Genomic DNA, 23,661 nt, shown 5'->3' on the forward strand with positions numbered 1-23,661 from the left:
CAAATATTATATTGCATCATATGTTTTGGGGCTGGTAACCAGCTTAGCTGGCGGCCCAGTTAGAATAGACCAGAGTGTTTAGTTAGTTTCCCTAATGGGAATAGGATTTAATTTTATGCTTTGTGTTTCGCCTTAAAGGGGCAGTGTCCCCCAATATGTTGTTGTTTTGTGGAGAAATAAAACAATTCAATGTTATGGTTTAGACACATAAATCCAAAGGGGGGGGGGGTTAAAGCCCCCGGTGGAGCAAGAAACCCAGGGCTGCACTCACGAGAAAAAGTGGGAGGGACCCATAAGTCCCGGGCCAATAGCCCTGTATTACGCAACACAAAACAAAAAGGTTTATTTAAATATATATATACAAGGAAAGGTACATCAGGGGGTGTGGGTAAACGGGGAAAGAGAAGTGTGTTAAAATAAGAGGAGGATAGGTGACCAGGGAAAAGTAAGCTCCCAATATCAGGTATGCTAAAGGTATATATGGGTACCCAGTATATATGATACTCAGGGTATTAGCTGACTTGAGATTTATATGGCCAAGACGGACAGAGTGTATATATTTATAGCAGTTTAGCATTCAGCTGAGGTACATATATGCAGAGCTAACACCAAAGGTGTATATCTTAGCTGTTAATGTCCTAAACTGACATGAGATAGGGACATCTAGTAGACGCCCATACATCTGCGCTAAAACGGGTGCATATAAATGTACAGATAATCCCCCACAGTGGGGCACCGCAGACAAACACCCTCCTGCAAGAATGCCAGCTGTTCCGGTCTAATACACTTCTGTATAACGTGCATATACAAGCACACAATCCCCACTGGTGGGAAGCCCTGGATATAAATAGCCTCCCACAAAGGTGTCATACAGTGCTGCAACACCACACACAAAGTTGTATAGCCGGCATGAAAAGTGTATGGCTCGTAAGGTAAAGACTCATGCAACCCGTTCCGCCGCGTGTCTGCTGCTAGACCCGGTACACAAAATCTCCTGGCCTCATCCTGGTCGCCTCCACCTACGTCAAAGGGATGACGTCATCTAAAACCGACGGACCGTTTCGCATAGGAACCTATGCTTCGACAGTGCTTAAAGTGGTAAGTGAGACTCACTTCACTAATCCCTTAAATACCTGTTTTAGTAACAGGAAATGGGTGGTCCCCTGATAGTTAACTCCTTGTTGACATCCTGATGTGGATGTTTAGTGGCATATTCCTCACAAAAAGGTTTGTAAACCAACTACAATGTAATGCTGCGCTAGAAGTGTCCTGCAGGTTGCTGCAAGAGTAATTAGTAGAGAATGTATGGAGGACTTCTATTTTCCTCAGACCTCCTGTTACAGTACTTAGTTGCATACACAGAATATGGAGAAAATAATCCAGCTGATGGTTATTGTATCAATGTTGGTATGTGCCCAGTCCTGATAAGTAGCACTTACCCCCAAATAATCATGAACATGGTGATATGCATTAAACATACTAAAAACCATGGCTTTTGTTATTGTGTCAGAATTGAACTCAAAGGGTATGTTGCATGATGGGATGCGTGTGAAAGGAGTGTGGGAGTGTACGCCCTTATATGGAACCACCTCTAAAGTCAATATGGTTCCGAAGGAGTATATGACTCATACATATACAAGATGTACACAGTAACATGTATTCCCATATAACAACTTGTGTGTTGAAACCTCGTACATGGGAATACATGTTACTGTGTACATCTTGTATATTGGCCCGGGACTTATTGGTCCCTCATTCTTTTTCTCGTGAGTGCAGCCCTGGGTTTCTTGCTCCACTGGGGGCTTTAAACCCCCCCCCCCCCCCTTTGGATTTATGTGTCTATATCAGTTTTTTACCCTATGCACCATGAATGAAAATAGACTTTATATTGAATAGTTGGAGAGCGATAAGCATTTGTGTGTTTTTTAATGTTATGGTTTACCCTGAAATACAGCTTGTGGACTCTTAACTGACTTCGCCTACAGGCTGCTCCGTCACAGTGATCTATTGACATAGTGTGTTAATGTAATTCATCCAAACAGTGGAACTTTATCCACCCTTAGGATGACAACAAAACAAGCATAACATTGTGGCTCTGGGCGCATGACTATCTTGTCCTCGTGAATTCTGAAGTATGGGGCCCTACATGACAGCCAGCCAAATTACTACACTTTTTGTTTTGTTTTGTTTTTGTAGAAATCCGTAGTGCCCTGCTTCTAATTTGGCTTGCTGACTCTGGAGTATAGACTGGAATTCCCTGAACCAGGAGCAACGGTGACTATATCGTTATATTTAGTTTTAGTGTGCAACAGAAATCTGTTTTATTGCCCTACATGACAGGGCTTGAGAGAGAGCCACTACACTGGCTTCCAGGACAATATTCAGGTCAGTAGCAGGACCAGAGGACATACCCTGGGCCTTAGTTTCATATGCAGAGGAGGAAAATCATTAACCACAGAAAAAGGACCACTGGATCCACATGGTCTCTAGAGAAGTAGCCCTGCCGTTTGGCTGATGTTCTGGGGGCAAAAAACTGCCAGCTTTGCATTGTTGTCTGTTGCCATGAGGTCCACTACTGGCAACCCCCAACTGGATAATATCAAAAACCTTGCTCTACAAAGCCCACGCTCCTGCATGGATTATGCAACATCTTAAGAAGAGAGATATTTGACATCAATCCTACAAAGCAATGTACAGAACATAGCCTCTGCACCGATCAGGATTCTTGAGACTTCTCTCATTGCACATGGACTTTGTGTACCTCCTTTGTTTGAGTAGCCACTGTAGTGGTATTGTCTGAAAGTATTTTGACAGTAAAAACTTTCTAGGAGATGGGTGAAGTACGATATTGCCCGAAAAACTGACCTAATCTTCAAGATATTTATTGGAAGGGTGGCTTCTTATGCCGGCTAATTCCCCTAAGCATAGGAATTGTGGAAAAGAGCTCCTCAGCTTTGACTACTGGTATCAGTAAACAGCATGATCTATACTGCGGTTCTTAACTCTGTCTCTCTTACATTTGAGAGATCCTCTGAAACTGCGGCCAAGGCACTACATCTGTGGTTGAGGTCAAAAGGCTTAGCAGCCTTGCACACTTCTCCACTGAAACAGAGCTGGTCTGTTGTACCTCTTTTACTGCTGAACTAATCTTGAGAACTTTGTCCTGGTGTTAAAAATCCTAGCATACTTCTGTGTTGAACTCCATCCCTAGGAAATGTATTGTCTGAGAGGGATCCAATGAGCTATTTTCCATGTTCAGTATCCACCCAAGCTGCTACAGATGTGACAGTACAATCTTCAGGTGGATTTGCGCCTCCTGAAACCAATGTGCCCTGATCAATAGATCATTAAAGGTAGGGAAGAACGTAAATACCTTGGTAAAGGTATTCGAAGCTGTAGCCAGTACGAAAAGACGTGCAGAGAATTGATCTCTTTTTATCACCCAGAATCTTGCATATTTCTGATAGGCGGATCTAATTGGAATATGTATCTGATAAGCCCCTTCTAAGGGGTTTGACGGATCCTGAAGATGTGATAGGAAGGATTGCCATGCTACAGCCTAAGTGTGGGGTACGATTTCCCATCCTGGATTTGGAGGGTACAGTACTTCCAGATGCAGAGTACCGGAATTCCGGTCTAGTCCTCCCGGTTGGCCTTGTCATTTGGGGAACTTGTCAGGTTGGATGGCGGGCCTGATACGTTCTGAAGAGAGGGGACCCATTAGGGCAGCGGTGTAGTCACCAGGGAGAGAATAACTTCTACTTTGTGAATTGTATCAAATGTAGTTCTATACCTGAGTGAAAGGGGCAAAAATCCTCAGTGTGTACTAACATGAGGTACAATTAAAAGAAAGGGTTAACTCTGGAAGCATGCCAATATAGGAAAGTTATAACAAGTGGAGGCTTAAGCAAATCAAGACAAGTGCAGTTCTCCTGGTTATAGAGAGGGTGAGGGGGGGGGTTAAAACATACCTAAACTTGTAGATTTCCCGTTTGTTATTTACGAATCCATCTGCAAGGTCACGTGGAACGACTATCTCCAAACAGGAAGAACTGACTTCTTCATTGTTAATGGAATATATCTGTAACAATAAACAACACAGTTTGGGGGCGAGTGTAATTCCAGCTTGTACTCTAGTAATGTTAATTTGACAAACACCGTTTGGTAGACCAAACAAAGACATCATGGATTAAAAGGGCAATCATCTAAGACCACAAGTGACAACATATGTTAGGACAAAATGAGAAACATGATTTAAACATATGCAAAAAAAAAAATATATATATATATATATACTGAGTTTAGTTATGGTGAGTAAAAAAAGTGACAAAAACCCTCCACAGCAAAGCAAATATGCAAATGTAAATACAACTGTATGCTCATCTGCATGTCTTAGGCAGGTCTGCAACCCCGCCTTTCACCATTATCACCCAGCACACAGCACTCCCACTGCAGCAAGGGATTCTGGGAAATGACATGCAAATGAGCACACAGTGCCACTTTTTGCTCCAAAAACCATTTTTAACATGGTTCTCTGCATACCCAGTTTACCAACCCCACACTGATGAGACCCATAAAGGTCGAAACAGCTGTCTGTGGGTGGGTTTTCTGGGTATGCACCTTAACCCTGGCTGTGCTCAAAGCTGTGACCATGCAGCAAGCTTAAGCCTATAGGGAACCATGTTAAAAATGGTTTTTGAAGCAAAAAGTGGCACTGTGTGCTCATTTGCATGTCATTCCCCAGAATCCCTTGCTGCAGTGGAAGTGCTGTGTGCTGGGTGATAATGGTGAAAGGCGGGGTTGCAGACCTGCCTAAGACATGCAGTTGAGCATACAGTTGTATTTACATTTGCATATTTGCTTTGCTGTGGAGGGTTTTTGTCACTTTTTTTACTCACCATAGCTTCTTTAAGCAAGTGTGTCTTAAGGTGGGTCTTAAAGGCGGATAGAGAGGGTGCTAGTCAGGTATTGAAGGGAAGGGCATTCCAGAGGTGTGGGGCAGTCAGTGAGAAAGGTTTAAGGTGGGAGAGGGCTTTAGATACAAAGGGGGTAGAGAGAAGACATCCTTCAGCAGAACGCAAGAGTCGGGATGGTGCATAGCGAGAAAATAGAGCTGAGATGTAAGAAGGAGCAGAAGAGTGTAAAGCTTTAAAAGTGAGAAGAATTGGGTGCGAGATGCGTGATTTGATAGGAAGCCAGGAAAGAGATTTCAGTAGGGGAGACGCTGAGACAGATTTCGGAAATAGTAGAGTGATTCTGGCAGCAGAGGCAGGAAGGCCGGACAGCAGGAGGTCGCAGTAATCGAGACGGGAGAGAATGAGGGCCTGAGTCAAAGTTTTAGCAGTCGAGCAACAGTGGAAAGGGCTTTGTAATATTGCGGAAGAAAAAGCGACAGGTTTTAGATATGTTTTGAATGTGAGGGGCGAATATGAGAGAGGAGTCGAATGTGACCCCTAGGCAGCGTGCTTAGGCTACTGGGTGAATGATGGTACTTCCAACACTAATGTGGAAGGAGGTAGTAGGGCCAAGTGTGGTAGGAAGTATAGGGAGCTGTTTTTGCCATGTTAAGTTTCAGTCGGCGGATGGCCATCCAGGATGATATTCCAGAGAGACATTCAGAAACTTTGGTCTGTATAGCAGGTGTAAGGTCAGAGGTGTACATGCGAGTGCATTCCTTTCTTTCAACTATTTGGAATAAATTGTATACCCTACGAGTTTGGTCTCTGTGACCTCTTCTATCTTATAGTGAATTTGAGCATACGGGAAGCTGAGCAATTGTCCCTGAAGGAGCAGCACCAAAACTACCTTTCTAACATTACAATTATTCCATATAGAAACTGGACTTTGACATGTTTAAACATACTTATGGTTTGACTTTATTCACAATTTATTCACTAATTTCTTTTCTCATTTTTATTTTTTTTCTCCTGGATTTACAGTTGGACTATATTGGACTATTACTATATATGTATATATTTTTCTCCCACTCTATGCCCAAGTAAAACCAATCATTAGACTATTTTATATATACATACATACATTTCTCCTGGCTGTTTTTAGGTTGAACGCAAATTGGAAATGGCTTGTTTTCCAAACCAATATTTACTTCCATTTAAACAGTTTTAATCTCAACATATTGAACTGAATTTAGCTTGATCACCAAATCCATTTTCATCTGCGGGCCACTACAGAACATAATGTAACAACTGTGTGTCAGAAGAGAACTCTCCCCCCGGGATTGTGTTTTAACACATTTCTTTCTTTTCGGCCAACACACTCCTCATGTCTCCGGAATGAGAGCAGGAGGTAAAGAAAATCTTGCTGGTGTCACAAACCACATCTGTGAAGTCGATATGCCACTTCAGCACCGAATATTTATATCCCATTGGACCGATTAAAGTATAACTTTCATACGATGTATGAGGAATATCTGAGTTACTGTTTATGGAAGATGAGAGGCAGGAGTTCGTGTTGGAAGCACTAGCCCACAAAGAGGTGAATCTAGCTGTGAAGGCACTTTACTCTTGCTAAGAGAGCTTTCAGCTCCAATCATTTGAACCATTCTCAAGCATGGGGAAGACGGCTTCACTGCAAACGGAGCAGAGACCAACGAGCTGAAGTAGTTCCACGTAGTCGACACAGCCACAATATTTCACTATGTGTAAAGGGATTATGTAAACTCTTTAGGATAAGGATTTATTATATCTCGAACAGTCTCCTAATGAATAAAATGTTAATGCTATGTAAAAGTGATACATTGGTAGGTGTCATGCCTTTTAGGGACCAAAATTGATGTTACAATGGACTGTATAACCTCTGTTCATTTAATGTAACCGTGTATTATCATAACTCTGTGTCCAGGACATACTTGAAAACGAGATGTAACTCAATGTATTATTTCCTGGTAAAACATTTTATAATTACATAAATACAATTATACAAAGATTCAATTATAGTGTACAGAGCTTTCAAAACTTCATGGGTTTCTTCTTCAAGTGTGCTATGACCAGTGGTCGACAAATCACCAAAAAATCCACTCGCCCGGGGCGAGCAAATGTATAGGTTTGTCGAACACTGGCTATGACCGTACACATGAAGAAACCTAGGAGGTTTCCGAAGCCTTGTACACAATCATTTAATCCATAAAGAACTCCAATATTAGTCCCTAAAAAGTACCACAATTAATCGGCTCTTCTCCATAACCAATATGGCTACTAGAACTGTGAACTGCTACAGAAGGACAAATTGTCATCAGTAATAGTATGTATACATATGCAGTTTAATCCACAATGATTTTTAAGATACTAAATGCCAACTGCATTCAGGTCAACAAAAGGTACAAATAATATGGATTTCACCATATCCATATAGTGAAGAGTTCAAGCATTAATGGTTAAAGACAAACTTCAATCTGTAGTAAAATGCACTGAAAAAGCCTACTCGATATCATGCAAATGTGTTAAAAGACTACTTAAGCTTTGAAGCTCTTCCACAATAGAATTTGCAGTGATAAACAGGAGAGCCTTGAAGTATGTGTTCCTGACGTGTGGGTGGAAGAAAGAAGGTAGATATGTGTTTCTGTGGTCCCTGCGGGAAAAGGGATCTTTAAGTACGTAGAAACTAGAGTTATAGGTGTGTAGTCCCTAAGTGGTTGTGACGGGGATATTATGGGGTTGAGTAAGTATGCAGTAAGTCGGTTTGCTTTTATGAGAGGGTGCCACAGATTTCCCATCCTCAAATAATAACATCTATGCTTCTAAGAATACTGTTTGTTTCTTCCATTGTGGTGTTCGTGAACGAATGTCAACGGTTTGTGAACCATGAATTGAGGGCCGATATGATGTGAACCAGTGAAGAAGGGAGGAGATCCAGCAGACCTTTCTAGAAAATGTCCCGAGATGTGGACCCCGAGCTAAAAGTAGAGTATGAACCAAAGATCTAAGAAAAGCCGGTACCCACTAGATCAGGGGTGCTCAACTCCAGTCCTCAAAACTTCCCTCCACCCCCCTCCCCCCCCCCCCCCACAGGTCAGGTTTTCAGGATATCCCTGCTTCTGTACAGGTGGTTCAATCAGACTGAGCCACTGATTGAGCCTTCGGTGCTGAATCAGGGACTGATTGAGCCATCTGTGCTGGGATATCCTGAAAACCTGACCAGGTGGGGAGTCTTGAGCCCCCTGCACTAGATGGCTACTACCAGATACCCAAGCAAATTCAAAAGCAAAGAAGACTGATGTGATGAGCTCATTGATATGAGCGCAGTGATAATGGACAATAATGATACTATGGTTAATTATGAAATAATTATACACCTTTCAATTAATAAATGTTGATTAAGAAGAACGATACATACAAAACATTCTGCAGCATGCTTTACATTGAAAATGAGCATAGAGGACGTGTAAAGTGATCGAAGTCTGCCCACTTTTCTGTAATAAGAATTATACATGGATAATGAATGTATAACATTTCGAACAATGCTTGCATGGAATATTTAGAATATATTTATGAGTATTTATAATATATTTATAAGTGAGCTCTACGAAAACAGTATCAGTCGTAGATTTGTGTATGTGTGATACTTATGAAACAATAAATACAGTAGTTGGATGTCTTGGTTAAAGAGAGGTGATAAGTACGTGCAAGTTACGGCTGTCGGTACGTAAGAAAGGAGTTGAACGCCTGTGCTGCACAGACCAGGGAGTTAGAGGACGCTGATCCTGAGATTTCTATAGCAAAGTGAAATGAGAAGAAGACGTCCTAAATATGTTTCACATCAGTTACAATACTGTGTTTGTTCAAAGGATAGAGAATAAGGATATCATTTGTATGTCCCAGATTTCTTTGCAAGGGGTTTAGGAGTGTATGTACTTCTGAGGGTTAAAGGTATGAACCCCTGAGGCGTGTGAAGTGGATGGTGAGCATGTGTGTGTTCAAAAGGATATGAGGTTTGTGTCTTAAGCATTTCTGCGGGAGAAGGACGTTGTGACAGGTAATTATAATGTGGGGGAAAGACTTAAAGACGTATGTACCTCTGATAATGTAGTGGGAGGAGTAGTGGGCGCTGACAAACACTGTGGCAGGTGAGGGTCTTTCAAACACTATAATACAGGAGTGGCCAACTCCAGTCCTCAAGGGTCACCACAGGTCTGATTTTAAAGGATAGACCCACTTCAGCTAAGGTGGCTCAATCAGTGGCTCAGCTGAAGACGGAGCGAACTGTGCTGAAGCAGGGAAGTATAACTTTATATAGCGCCATTAAGGTGCATAACGCTTCACAGAAGTAATACACGTGACATAATCATATAAATAACAAATTATACAAATAATGGGAAGAAGTGCTTCGACATAAAAGTAACATGAAGGAAAAGGAGTCCCTGCCCTGAAGAACGTACAGAGCCAGTAGGAAGGTGTTCTGGAAAGTGCGTCTGCAAGGGGCCAAGGTCGATGTATGCGGTGTAAAGTATCAGTCACAGAGCTACTCATATGCTTCGTTAAGGAGGTGGGTTTTAAGATGGGAAAGGTGGATAGAGAGGGTGCTAGTCGGGTATTGAGGGGCAGGGCATTCCAGAGATGTGGGGCAGTCAGTGAGAAAGGTTTGACAAAGTTGAGACATTAGGGGGTCTGGCATAACAACATAACAGCATTTAGGATGAAGCCATTTTGTGTGAATATTTCAATCCGCCATCTTGTCTTGTCTTTGTGAGTCTAATTTCTGTGTTTCATTTCTGTATAAACAAATGTGTGAAACAGGAATGGAATTTTTGCTCCTAGCTAAATTTATTGACTCTTCCTCATCCAATCAGCTTCAAATTGAAAGTGTAAACAGGCTAAAAGTTATGAGAACCCATGAGATAAGCTTAGTTTCTTGCAGTAGAATTTATTCTCATAACATATTGCTAGGCGACAGAATAGGCACATCCCATTTAACCCCAGAATGGTTTCTAGCTGACAGGTACTTATACAATATTGTTATGTATTACAAAATGACATCAACTTTAATATTGTTATGTATTACAAAATGAGGTAATGTTTAGTGACGTGCAAGCCCCCCCATAAAGGGGTGGAGCTTTAGGATTTAGGGTATAAATATATGGCATATCGTGTTATTATTTAGAGAGCTTTTGTTTTGAAGCTGTCTCCGTTGTGCACTTGACTTGAATAAATTCACGTGTTATTCTGTTTCAAAATAACCTCAGACTGTGTTTTTTATTTATGCTTTCCACAGATGGCGCAATCCGAAATAGGGACTCAATATCATCGGAATCGAGCACCCGGATGAATCACTCCTCCATCACTCAAACCTGAGCTCACATATGAATCAAGGTAAGGCTACCTGCATTTTTTAGACAAACAGCCTGATTAAATAGTTTTGAGTGGTGCGGGGTGCTGATTTTTGAACTGTGTCTTATCTGATGTGACGAGTAAGAATCCCTAGCAGTTTCACGTGAATTTATTATTCTCTGTTCCTGTATTCATTTTAAAGTGTAAGAGTTGTTAAGAGTTGTTAGGGGCTAAGGTAAGAGTCCCGTTAAAGGTTTTGGTGTTTTGGTGATGAAAGTGAGTGTTTTTGTGCTTAAAGGGATTGTTTTCAGACCGTCCTGGGTTGTGATAAATATTTTTGTTGTCGGAGCAGGACGGGTCCCTGATTGTACATTTGCTCTGTTTTGTCATTTACATACCAAGTGAGTTCATGGATATCTGGTTAGAAGGTCTTATCTGTATCCATGTTATAAAAGTATAAGGTTTATCAGGACTGGGTTGGACCCACTGAAGTGATTCAAGTTTTTCTTTGGTATAGTTATGGTGAGAAAATGTGATTGGGGAACAGTCTCGTGACAGGTCCTTATCTGCATATTTACACTATTCAGAACAATAACATGCCAAAAGAGTTGTACGTAATCAGCTTGCGTTGATTATTGTAACGCTAAATTGTACAGGTCAATTAACAGTTGATTGCTGTAGCCGAAGTATTGTACAGGTCAATAAAATTTGATTTCTGTAACCGAAGAAGTATTGTACAGGTCAATTAAATTTGATTTCTGTAACAGGGGAATAATGGGAAACCAAAAATTCTCAAAGGATTGTGTGTCTGCAGACGAAAATAATAAAGAATGAATACAGAGAACGAAAAGAGACAATATAAATATTTTGTTGGCCAGTGAATGGCACTGTTTTTGTTTGTACTATTATCAACTAATTGCGCAGATGTTTAAACGAAAGAGGGGTCTTTTTCTGTGGGATTGATAAGCTCAGGGAGCGCCGTCTCGTGTGTTTTTGAATCCCACAGGGAAACATACCTTACGTTAATATGGATCAAAAGAATTCTGTTGAGAGACAGAAGGGTCCCGCTGTATTAATTTTTACTATTGCCAGGACAGAAGTTAATATAATAACAAGTGAAAAGAAAGTGAATAGGAAAGAAATAGCAAGTGAATTTGCCGATAGATAATTAAGGCATATGTGGTGTTGAGGAAGTAGAGGGTTATTTTTATGAAAGGTTTATATGCAAAAATTGGGATAAAATTAGAGACTGTGTGTATATTGTTTGGAAGGGACATAAAGTGTTATAAGTGTAAAAAGGTAGGACATGTTGCCAGTAATTGCAGAGCAACCCTAAGAGAGAGAGTAGAAGAAAAAGAATGGAATTGAAAAGATTTGTTCGTACTGGCCACACGAATAGGTCTTTTGAACCAGAAAATATTATTTTTCCTTCTGTTCTAATGGCAACTAGAAAGAGAATAAAAGCAGGTTATTTATATGAGAAGCTGATTCGCTGTGTAGGAGAGAAGTTTGTGTCTATGTTCTTTGGGTGTCTGTATTGTGTGTGTTCTGTATTGTGTGTAACCAGTAAAAACACATGGAATATTTTGTGTTTAAAAATATGGGTAAAAGCTCATAAGCATTGTTTGAAGTATATATTGTATTGTATGTTTTCATGTATAGAACGCCATTAATAGGCTCAGCGCTTCACAGGAGTGGTGCATGTCGTAATCATATAGTTATCAAATGGTAAAGGTAAGAGGTCATAGAATAAGTGATCCAGACATAAAAGTAAAAGTTGAGCAAAGAGAAGTCACTGCTCTGAGGAGCTTACAATCTACTTGGTAGGTAGGGAGAGCATACAGAAACAGTAGGACTTGATTAGAAGCCAGGAGAGGAATTTCAGGAGGGGAAATGCAGAATCAGAGTTTTAAGAGTAGAGTGATTCTCACAGCAGCGTTTGGGATAGATAGTAGGGAAGACAGGTGAAAGTCAGGAAGCTGGGATAGCAGGGGATTACAGTAATCAAGAGGGGAGATAATGAGGGTCTGAATCAGAGTTTTTAATAGTTGAGCAACAGAGGAACAGGTGTATCTTTGTGATATTGTGGAGGAAAAAGCGACAGTTATAGAAATGTTTTGAATGAAAGAGGAGAATATGAGAGAGAAGTTGGGAGTGATCCCTAAGCAGCGTGCTTGAGCTACTGGGTGGAAGATTCAAGAGTAATGTGGAAGGAGATAATAGGGTCAGGTTTGGGAGGAAGTATGAGGAACTCTGTTTTTGCCATGTTAAATTTAAGGCGAAAGAGGGTCTTCCAGGATGAGATAACAGAGAGACATTCAGAAACGTAGGTTTGTATGGCAGGTGTAAGGTCAGGGATTGAAAAGTAAATGGTGGTGTTGTCAGCATAGAGGTGATATTTAAACCTAAGAGATGTTATTAGGTCACCTAGAGAGAGTGTGTACAGAGAAAAGAGAAGAGTGTGGTCCACAGAGGCAAATGCTTCAGAGAGGTGGAGTAATAGGAGCAGAGTGTGATGACCTCTGTCTTGGGCAGCATGTAGTTCATGAGTTATTTTAGTGAGAATTGTCTCCGTGGAGGGAGCAGTGCAGAAGTCAGATTGTAGAGGGTTAAGGAGAGAATGGGTGTGAGAAAATGGAGCAAGCAGGAGAATGCAAGACAAGTTCAGTAGTTAGAAAGAGAGGTAGGGTCAAGCTTGCTATTTTTGAGTCATGGTATAACTATTACATGTTTGAAGGAGAATGGAAATGTAGCAGATTAGAGGGAGAAGAGGAGATCAACAGTGATGGTGACACTCTTTTGAGACAGTGGAAAAAGAGTCAAGGAAAGCAGGTAGAGAGTTGGAAGTAAAGTAGGATAGGAGGAAAAAGAGGGAATGTTCTGGTGTATGAATTCAACCTCTTTCTTAAAAATAGTCAGCAAAAGTCCTGAGGTGAGATGAAGGAAGAATTTGTGTGGGGTAGACTTATGAGTGTTGATTAATGGAAAGAAATAGGTTTGTGTAGCTTGAGAAAGGACAGAATTGCAACAGGATAGCATAAATTTGTAGTGAATTAAATCAGTGAAACTATGAAAGTTCATACAGAAGGCATTAAAGAGAACTGAGTGGAGGGAGATAGCATGAGCGTGTGGCGTTATTTGTGTGTTAAGAAGTTATATGAACCTCAGCTATATAAAAGCCCGTTGGTTAATTTTTGAAAGGTCATAAAAAAAATGTAGTTCTTAGGGCTCTGTATAAAGCTCCATGTATTTAAACTTTAAGCAAAAGTTCCAATCCAATAATAATTATTTTTCAGGAAGAAGCCGTGGTGTGTCATTATCTTATCTTTTCAGGGTCAATTGGCGAAACGCCCAGAAACAAAATGGCTCTTTGCCCGGAAACAAGTCTTATAGAAAATATTTTTTCTTTAGTCAGATGAATATGCAGAGTGTCTTTAAAATGATAAAGCTGACCGTGTGCTCAGCACTGTGCAAAGAGATTATATAAAGCAAGACATTAGTGTGAAGTCTTATACAAAATCATTTGTCTATTAACTGAATATGTGATATATTTTATAACTTTTAACCATTTATTTTTCCATAGGTGTACAATTTTATTATAAGCAGTAGTTATTGTTAAAATATTTGTAGAATGTTTTGCCAAAGTGGTGCATTGGGAGTCACCTCTCATTTTTGGATATGTTCTAGGTATAGAGTTAAAGGACAGGTGATATATAGTGGCAAATACAGTTACATAAGTGAGCAGGGTATATATTATATGCAAGGCATTTCACATTTTAGCAGAATAGTTACAATGGAGTGTTTGGGGTGGAGGCCTGACTGGAATTGGCTAGGGGTATTTGTCTTAGTATAGTAATTGTTTAATTGGGAGTGAACACATTTTTGTCCATGACTTTGGATAGTTGTGTATTGCAATGTATGACTTTATATATATATAGCGTCAAAAATGTTCTCAGCACTTCATAAAGAATACAGTAGAGGGAATTATGATAGAATAGTAAGTGCAGCAAAATCAGACAATAGGAAAGGAAATCCCTGCCCTTAAGAGCTTACAATCTAAGGTTTAAGGGAAATTTACAGAGATAGCAGGTGAGGGAATAAGTGCTGTAGATGGCAGTGCTTGGCCACAATGGGTGTGGTAGGAGTGACTGTGTGTGAAATAATAGCCATGAGTGCAGGCTATTGGGATGTTTAATTTGTGGGGCAAGTTTTAAGGTTAGTTAGTATTTTATGAAAAGGTTGATACCATTTGCATCGGAGGAGATGATAGTGAGGCATGAATGAGAGCAAGTGTGTATTGGGAGAAGAGATATTGGTCTGTAGTTTGAGACAGTGTTTTTGTCCCCACTTTTGAAGATTGGGACAGCTCTGGTAGTTTTCCAGGTCTTAGGGATATGGCCTGTAGACAGGATAGAGTTGATTATGGAAGCAATTGGTTTGACAATGACTGAGGCCCAAAGCCTTAGGAACTTAGATTGTAGTACAGTAAAGTCCACATTAGCTGCTTAGTTTTAAATATGAGGAGCATTAATAGGAGATACCTCTGTCTATATGCGGATGTTAAGACAGTAGTCAGTAGTTCAAAAGAACAAATTAAGGACCATCTATTGGTAATAAAACAATTAATAAGTATTGTATGCCACTAATATATTTTTTGAGTCTCTCTAGGCATAAGGTATGATAAAAGTGCACCTACAGGAGACGGAGTTAAAGGTCAAGTAGTTCCTAAACAAGCATGCTCTTCATCCAATACAGCAATTAAAGTGGCAGAGTTCTTTCCCTGGACCCAAAGTACAGTAAAGCTCATTCCAGCTCCACCAAAGACCAAAGTCATCTAAAGCACAGCCGCATCAAGTTAACGTTTTGACGAGACAAACTTTGACCGTTAACCAACGAGGAAAATAAGATACCAGGCAGAGGCCTGGTCTTATCAGGAACATTTCATTTTTTCAAAGACTCAAAACATTCTATTTTTTAGAGACTCAATATTCCTGATTTCTATCAGAACATTTCATTTTTCAGAGACTCAATATTTTTATTCTTTAGAGTGTGTTTAAGTTAGAAATTTAAGGTGTATGTAGAAATGAGCCTTGATGGGAGGATTGGTTTCCTGGAAGCGTGGCTTGTGAAAGCTCTTGTATGTGTTTTGGCAGTACTCATCACTCTCTATGTATGTGTCATATGCAGCAAAACTTTGATCCAGAAGTGTGTTGCACCTCCACCGAGAGGAGGGGGTCACCCAGGGGGTGTGTCAGCCACAAGGAAAGGATCATAAGTCAGCCATGTTGACCATCGCAGACATTGTCTGTTCTGATATTTTGAGTGAATGATGTATACAATGCGTGCAGGGGTGAGGATCACGCATTCGCTTCCACAGATACCAAACCCCTTCAATTCTCAGTAATAGCTGAAAATATATGATGATAGAGAGAGATGCAATTTCCTTTATCTAGCAACTGCATATCCAAAGAAAGGTTGCTTGCATAAAATAAGGTTTTTAGTATTATGTGTATAATTTCTGTATTTTCCCATTTTTTAAGGGAACCTCTTTAAAGGGTGTATCACACACTAGGAACAAGAATCAAATTATGGGTCAAGTGTCTCCAACAACCAATGAAACCTGTGTAAAAATGTATGTTCAGTCAGATAACAATTTACAGGAAGGATGTGGCCTTAATTTTGCAGTTTTTAATTTCATCATTAAACCAAGAACAGGTTCAGATCAGGCTTATGGCCTTACAAAACAGAATGGCTTTAGATTACATTTTAGCATCAAAAGGAGGTGTATGTGCCCTAATTAAAGAACAATGTTGTGTTTTCATCCAAGATCAGAGTGGCAAGGTACAACATGAGTTAGATAAGATAGGAGAAATTCAAGAAAGACTTAGGAAGGAAGGTGACACAGACTGGGACCCTTTGGGGCTGACTGGATTGGTGGGATCACTAGGAGCGAAATTTTTGAATGTGTATGATTGTGATACTCGTTGTCTTCTATGTTTGTGTTACGTTTGTCAAAGGCATGATCCACAAATATGCAACCCCCTCTGCAGACATGATGCCATTGTTTGCTGAACCAATCTACAGCAGTCCCTTGAAGACAGAAGATGCCAAGTACAATGTTCTAACTCCGGAAAAGAATTTGGCTATAACGCCATACGAGACTATGACTACATTTGGCAGGCACCCTCGTGCACTGCCCTACACCCTCAAGCAACATTATGAAATGATGGAGCACCCTTGTGCCTCCCAACGTGTTTCTGGACTAAAATCATACCAATAATTCTCAAAAAACAATGTTTTAAAGAATCAGAGGAGGGACTGACAAAGTTGAGACATTAGGGGGTCTGGCATAACAACATAACAGCATTTAGGATGAAGCCATTTTGTGTGAATATTTCAATCCGCCATCTTGTCTTGTCTTTGTGAGTCTAATTTCTGTGTTTCATTTCTGTATAAACAAATGTGTGAAACAGGAATGGAATTTTTGCTCCTAGCTAAATTTATTGACTCTTCCTCATCCAATCAGCTTCAAATTGAAAGTGTAAACAGGCTAAAAGTTATGAGAACCCATGAGATAAGCTTAGTTTCTTGCAGAATTTATTCTCATAACATATTGCTAGGCGACAGAATAGGCACATCCCATTTAACCCCAGAATGGTTTCTAGCTGACAGGTAGTTATACAATATTGTTATGTATTACAAAATGACATCAACTTTAATATTGTTATGTATTACAAAATGAGGTAATGTTTAGTGACGTGCAAGCCCCCCCATAAAGGGGTGGAGCTTTAGGATTTAGGGTATAAATATATGGCATATTGTGTTATTATTTAGAGAGCTTTTGTTTTGAAGCTGTCTCCGTTGTGCACTTGACTTGAATAAATTCACGTGTTATTCTGTTTCAAAATAACCTCAGACTGTGTTTTTTATTTATGCTTTCCACAGGTTTAAGATGGGAGAGGGCTTTAGATACAAAAGGGGGTAGAGAGAAGACATCCTTGAGCAGAACGCAAGAGCCGGGATGGTGTATAGCGAGAAATTAGGGCTGAGATGCAAGGAGGAGCAGAAGAGTGTAAAGCTTTAAAAGTGAGGAAGAGAATTGAATGTGTGATACGGAATTTGATAGGAAGCCAGGAGAGGGATTTCAGCAGGGGAGACGCCGAGACAGATTTAGGAAAGAGCAGAGCGATTCTGGCAGCAACGTTTAGGATAGATTGTAGGGGAAACAGGTGGGAGGTATTAGGGATGTCCCTAATACCTGACCTATCGGTGACCCTCGAGGACCTGAGTTAGCCACCCCTGCTATAGTGGGAAGGGGAAGGTCCGAATCAGTGATGCTCTCTCAGAAGTGCTTATACTGTACAAGTTGTAATGTAGAATTCTTTGATCTAAACACTCTCCTTCATCAGCACTTCTTAAACCTCCACATATTAGGACACCTACCAATGGCTCATATATATATTTTAACCACCATGATATTTGACATATGGCATTCTGTGGTGGTACTCCTCCATCACAATTAAATAAACATCCAAAGGCCTAGATTCACTAAAGGTTAATAAATGGAAAAAAAACTGGCGCTATCAACCGACCGGATTTACTGAATCTGTATCACCAGCGGTAAAGCAGTGAATTAGATTGTAAGCTCTTCGGAGCAAGGACTCCTTTTCCTAAATGTTACTTTTACGTCTGAAGCACTTACTCCCATGATCTGTTATTTGTATTGTTTGTTATTTATATGATTGTCACGTGTATTACTGCTGTGGCGCGCTATATACATTAATGGCGCTATATAAATAAAGATATACATACGAGAGTATTTAAGCGCTGTAATATTTCAGAGTTATTTTTACCACTGTACTGTATATGAAAATGAGTAGTTAACGCAAAATGACTGACTTACAAAACATTACCAAAAATATCGCCAATTTGTATCACCTATCTGCCGATGGATGTAATGGCCACGATATACATACTGTAGGCTTACTTCACAAGTAAGACTAGTGAACAAAAACATATTGAATGAGTAGAACGTATTAATATATTACCCCTCATAAGCCCAAGTGGTCACCTGGGCTACTAAAGGCTTAATATTTGGATGTCGTGCTTTATTTGGACGGCGTTTTTGTTGTATGTTATTCCCTTTGGTACCTCTAGGCATTCATTTACAATGCATTGGACACCTCAGGCGGCAAAAGGATGAAATAAAATTCTGCCACAGTAAGAAATCCTATTACATAGCCCCCTATGGTTGCAAAGTTTCATATCTCCCATCCAACCCCCATAATTGCATCACCGGCGCCGATTACCACTGATATCAATGAGTTATTGGTATCGCTAGTGTTATTTACCATTCTTGACGTATAGAAATTACCGGCGTATCGCAACCCATTCATAAATAATTCATTTTTAGTAAATGCCGCAGGAATTTCACATGTTAATCACTGGAATAGGACTGCAAAGTAATGACACTAGCCAGATATGTAATACGTGTACATGCCCAACGAGAAGGATAGTTGAGTTGAAGGAGGCTGACCAGTTGAGTGGGTGTATTTATGCAAAGATTTCTTTGGCTAGGCTAGTTTATCTCAAAGCCAGAAGCCCGGACGTACTTTTCAAGCTCTTACATTGCAAATAATAATGAAGTAGAAAGCTTAGAAACAAAGAGGAGAATATAATCAGCAAACAAGGCTAGTTTATTCACAAAACAATATGGCGCGTATGTAAAGATGTGTATAATGTCTGGCACAGTTGGGGGGGTATGTATAGATGGGTGTAGGTGGCACAGTTGGGGGATATGTAAAGATGGGTGTAGTTGGCACAGTTGGGGGGGTATGTAAAGATGGGTGTAGTTGGCACAGTTGGGGGGGTATGTATAGATGGGTGTAAGTGGCACAGTTGGGGGGGGTATGTATAGGTTGCACAGTTGGGGGGTATGTATAGATGGGTGTAGGTGACACAGTTGGGGGTATGTATAGATGGGTGCAGGTGGCACAGTTGGGGGTATGTATAGATGGGTGCAGGTGGCACAGTTGGGGGTATGTATAGATGGGTGTAGGTGGCACAGTTAGGGGGTATGTATAGATGGGCGTAGGTGACACAGTTTGGGGGGTATGTATAGATGGGTGTAGGTGGCACAGTTGGGGGGTATGTATAGATGGGTGCAGGTGGCACAGTTGGGGGTATGTATAGATGGGTGTAGGTGGCACAGTTGGGGGGTATGTATAGATGGGCGTAGGTGACACAGTTGGGGGGTATGTATAGATGGGCGTAGGTGACACAGTTGGGGGTATGTATAGATGGGCGTAGGTGACACAGTTGGGGTGGTATGTATAGATGGGTGTAGGTGGCACAGTTGGGGGGTATGTATAGATGGGTGCAGGTGGCACAGTTGGGGGTATGTATAGGGGATATGTATAGATGTGTAGGTGGCACAGTTGGGGGGTATGTATAGATGGGTGTAGGTGGCACAGTTGGGGGGTATGTAGAGATGGGTGTAGGTGGCACAGTTAGGGGGTATGTATAGATGGGTGTAGGTGGCACAGTTGGGGTATGTATAGGGGATATGTATAGATGTGTAGGTGGCACAGTTGGGGGGTATGTATAGATGGGTGTAGGTGGCACAGTTACTGGGTATGTATAGATGGGTGTAGGTGGCACAGTTAGGGAGTATGTATAGATGTGTAGGTGGCACAGTTGAGGATATGTATAGATGGGTGTAGGTGACACAGTTGGGGGGGTATGTATAGATGGGTGCAGGTGGCACAGTTCGGGGTATGTATAGATGTGTAGGTGGCACAGTTCGGGGTATGTATAGATGTGTAGGTGGCACAGTTAGGGGGTATGTATAGATGGGTGTAGGTGGCACAGTTAGGGGGTATGTATTGATGGGTGCAGGTGGCACAGTTAGGGGGTATGTATAGATGGGTGTAGGTGACACAGTTGGGGGGGGTATGTATAGATGGGTGTAGGTGGCACAGTTGAGGGGTATGTATAGATGTGTAGGTGACACGGTTGGTGGTATGTATAGATGGGTGCAGGTGGCACAGTTGGGGGTATGTATAGATGGGTGCAGGTGGCACAGTTGGGGGTATGTAAAGGGGATATGTATAGATGTGTAGGTGGCACAGTTGGGGGGTATGTATAGATGGGTGTAGGTGGCACAGTTGGGGGGTATGTATAGATGGGTGCAGGTGGCACAGTTGGGGGTATGTATAGGGGATATGTATAGATGTGTAGGTGGCACAGTTGGGGGGTATGTATAGATGGGTGTAGGTGGCACTGTTAGGGGGTATGTATAGATGGGTGTAGGTGGCACAGTTAGGGGGTATGTATAGATGGGTGTAGGTGGCACAGTTAGGCGGTATGTATAGATGTGTAGGTTGCACAGTTGAGGATATGTATAGATGGGTGTAGGTGACACAGTTTGGGGGTATGTATAGATGGGTGCAGGTGGCACAGTTCGGGGTATGTATAGATGTGTAGGTGGCACAGTTGGGGGGTATGTATAGATGGGTATAGATGGCACAGTTGAGGGTATGTATAGATGGGTGCAAGTGGCACAGTTCGGGGTATGTATAGATGTGTAGGTGGCACAGTTCGGGGTATGCATAGGTGGCACAGTGGCACAGTTGGGGGGTATGTGTAGGTGGCACAGTTAGGGGGTATGTATAGATGGTACAGTTGAGGGTATGTATAGATGGGTGTAGGTGACACAGTTGGGGGGTATGTATAGATGGTACAGTTGAGGGTATGTATAGATGGGTGTAGGTGACACAGTTGGGGGGTATGTATAGATGGGTGCAAGTGGCACAGTTCGGGGTATGTATAGATGTGTAGGTGGCACAATTGTGGGTATGTTGGGGGCTCGGTTCCCTGCACACCCCTGTCTCCTCTCTCACCCCAGACTGCCTCCTGCTGGGCTTCACCCGTGCATAGATCCGGATGCTGTGCTGCACCATGCTGCTGCTGCTGCTGCTACTGCTGCTTCAGCTCGCTCTGTATCCCCTAGCAACCGTTACTAGGCACACTACCCAGCCTGCCTCGCGGCCCGGCGCGCTCTGCCATTGGCTGGGGCTTGGAAGGGGGAACAAGAGTGTGCCGCGCGCAACGGAGCGTTCCAAAGGGGGCGTGGTAACCAACGGGGCGTGGTTGCATACGTGGGCGTGTCTCCGGGCGTTCTATCCTGCAAATGAATGTTACAATGTTACTGACTGGTGCATGAGTGCAGGCAGCAAGCACTTACTCACTGTCACGTACTGTGTCACGTACTGTGTCACCTACTGTGTCACTCTGTCACTCTGTCACTCTATCACTCTGTCACTCTGTAACTTACTGTGTCACCTACTGTGTCACTTACTGTATCATCCTGTGTCACTATGTGTCAGTCTGTCACTCTGTCACTGTGTCACCTACTGTGTCACTTACTGTGTCACTCTGTGTCACTCTGTGTCAAACTGTGTCACCTACTGTGTCACGCTGTCACTTACTGTGTCACCCTGTGTCACTTATTGTATCACCCTGTGTCACTCTGTGTCTCCTACTGTGTCACTCTGTCACTGTGTCACCTACTGTGTCACTTACTGTATCATCCTGTGTCACTATGTGTCAGTCTGTCACTCTGTCACTGTGTCACCTACTGTGACACTTACTGTATCATCCTGTGTCACTCTGTGTCAAACTGTGTCACCTACTGTGTCACGCTGTCACTTACTGTGTCACCCTGTGTCACTTATTGTATCACCCTGTGTCACTCTGTGTCACCTACTGTGTCACTTTGTCACTGTGTCACCTAATGTGTCACTTACTGTATCATCCAGTGTCACTCTGTGTCAAACTGTGTCACCTACTGTGTCACTCTGTCACTTACTGTGTCACCTACTGTGTCACCCTGTGTCACTTATTGTATCACCCTGTGTCACTCTGTGTCACCTACTGTGTCACTCTGTCACTTACTGTGTCACCTACTGTCACCCTGTGCCACTTACTGTGTCACCCTGTGTCACTTACTGTGTCACCTACTGTGTCACCCTGTGTCACTTACTGTGTCACCCTGTCACCCTGTGTCACTTACTGTGTCATTCTGTGTCACCCTGTCACTTACTGTGTCACACCATGTCGCCCTGTGTCACCCACTGTGTCACTTACTGTGTCACCATGTGTCACTGTCGTCACTTACTGTGTCACCCTGTGTCACTTACTGTGTCACTTACTGTGTCACCCTGTGTCACGGTGCACTGTATATCTATGTGCAATTCCATATACATCATGGTGTCTATGTTTACACTGTGTGTAACTGAGTGTGATAATGTGTGTCATTGTGATAATGTGTGTGGGTGTGTGTATCATTGTGATAATGTGTGTGTATCAGTGTGATGGTGTGTGTATTATTGTTATACTGTGTGTGTGTGTGTGTGTGTGTGTGTGTGTGTGTGTGTGTGTGTGTGTGTGTGTGTGTGTGTGTGTGTGTGTGTATCAGTGTGATAATGTGTGTGTGTGTGTGTGTGTGTGTGTATCAGTGTGATAATGTGTGTGTATATCAGTGTCAAAGTGTGTGTGTACCAGTGTGATAATGTGTGTATAAGTGTGATAATGTGTGTGTATCAGTGTGATAATGTGTGTCTGTGTGTGAATCAGTGTGATAATGTGCGTGTCTGTGTATCAGTGTGATAATGTGTGTGTATCATTGGGATAGTGTGTGTGTGTATCTGTGTGATAATGTATGTGTATCAGTGTGATGATGTGTGTGTATCAGTGTGTGTGTGCGTGTATGTATCAGTGTGATAATGTGCTTGTGTGTGTGTATGTGAAACAGTGAGATAGTGTGCGGGTGTGTATGTACCAGTGACAATGCGTGTGTGTGTGATAATGTGTGATAGTATGATAATGTGTGTGTATGTGAAACAGTGAGATGGTGTGTGTGATAGTGTGTATCAGTGTGATAATGTGTGTACTGTATGTGTATCAGTGATAATGTGTGTGTATTATCCTTAAATGACTAAGTATTATCCTCCTGGGTATTGTGGTATAGCAGTCTTTGAACTCCCTGTTACACTTATTTAGTGAGTTATTGCTGAATTAGCACAAAGTTATAAAGTGTACAGAGGAGAGAACGTATTGAGGAATGGATGGATATATATAATGCTGGACACTTAGGAGAATGTTCCTGATAATGTGCTGACAGGAGGAGAAAGATCTGTGCTAACAGTTTTAATAAGTGGTGCCCCACGATATAGTGAGGTTCAAAAGTATTGATCACTAGTATATTTTAGCTATTTGGCTTACGTGCCAAGTTTAAGCGAGATAATTCATTATATAAACTAGAAGAAGCTCAAAATAATCAGGGAAACATATGTCGGGTCTAAGACGTGACGCGTGA

At 41.7% G+C, this 23,661-nt stretch overlaps 1 protein-coding gene across 6 annotated transcripts in view; it reads right to left on the reverse strand.

The window, feature by feature from the left end:
- KIF6 (kinesin family member 6) overlaps window positions 1-21,286 on the reverse strand; it is a 300,109-nt gene extending 278,823 nt beyond the window's left edge. For all 6 annotated transcript variants that reach the window (XM_075595373.1, XM_075595374.1, XM_075595370.1 and 3 more), the window contains exons 1-2: window positions 21,185-21,286; window positions 3,972-4,081 (exon numbers count right to left, since the gene is read on the reverse strand). In XM_075595373.1, coding sequence (XP_075451488.1) covers window positions 3,972-4,081; window positions 21,185-21,244 — 170 coding nt within the window. In that variant the 5' untranslated portion in view covers window positions 21,245-21,286. The remainder of the gene's footprint in view (window positions 1-3,971; window positions 4,082-21,184) is intronic.
- Window positions 21,287-23,661: the final 2,375 nt, after the last annotated feature.

This window comes from Ascaphus truei, chromosome 4 (genome assembly GCF_040206685.1).
Source record: "Ascaphus truei isolate aAscTru1 chromosome 4, aAscTru1.hap1, whole genome shotgun sequence".
Lineage (NCBI taxonomy): Eukaryota > Metazoa > Chordata > Amphibia > Anura > Ascaphidae > Ascaphus > Ascaphus truei.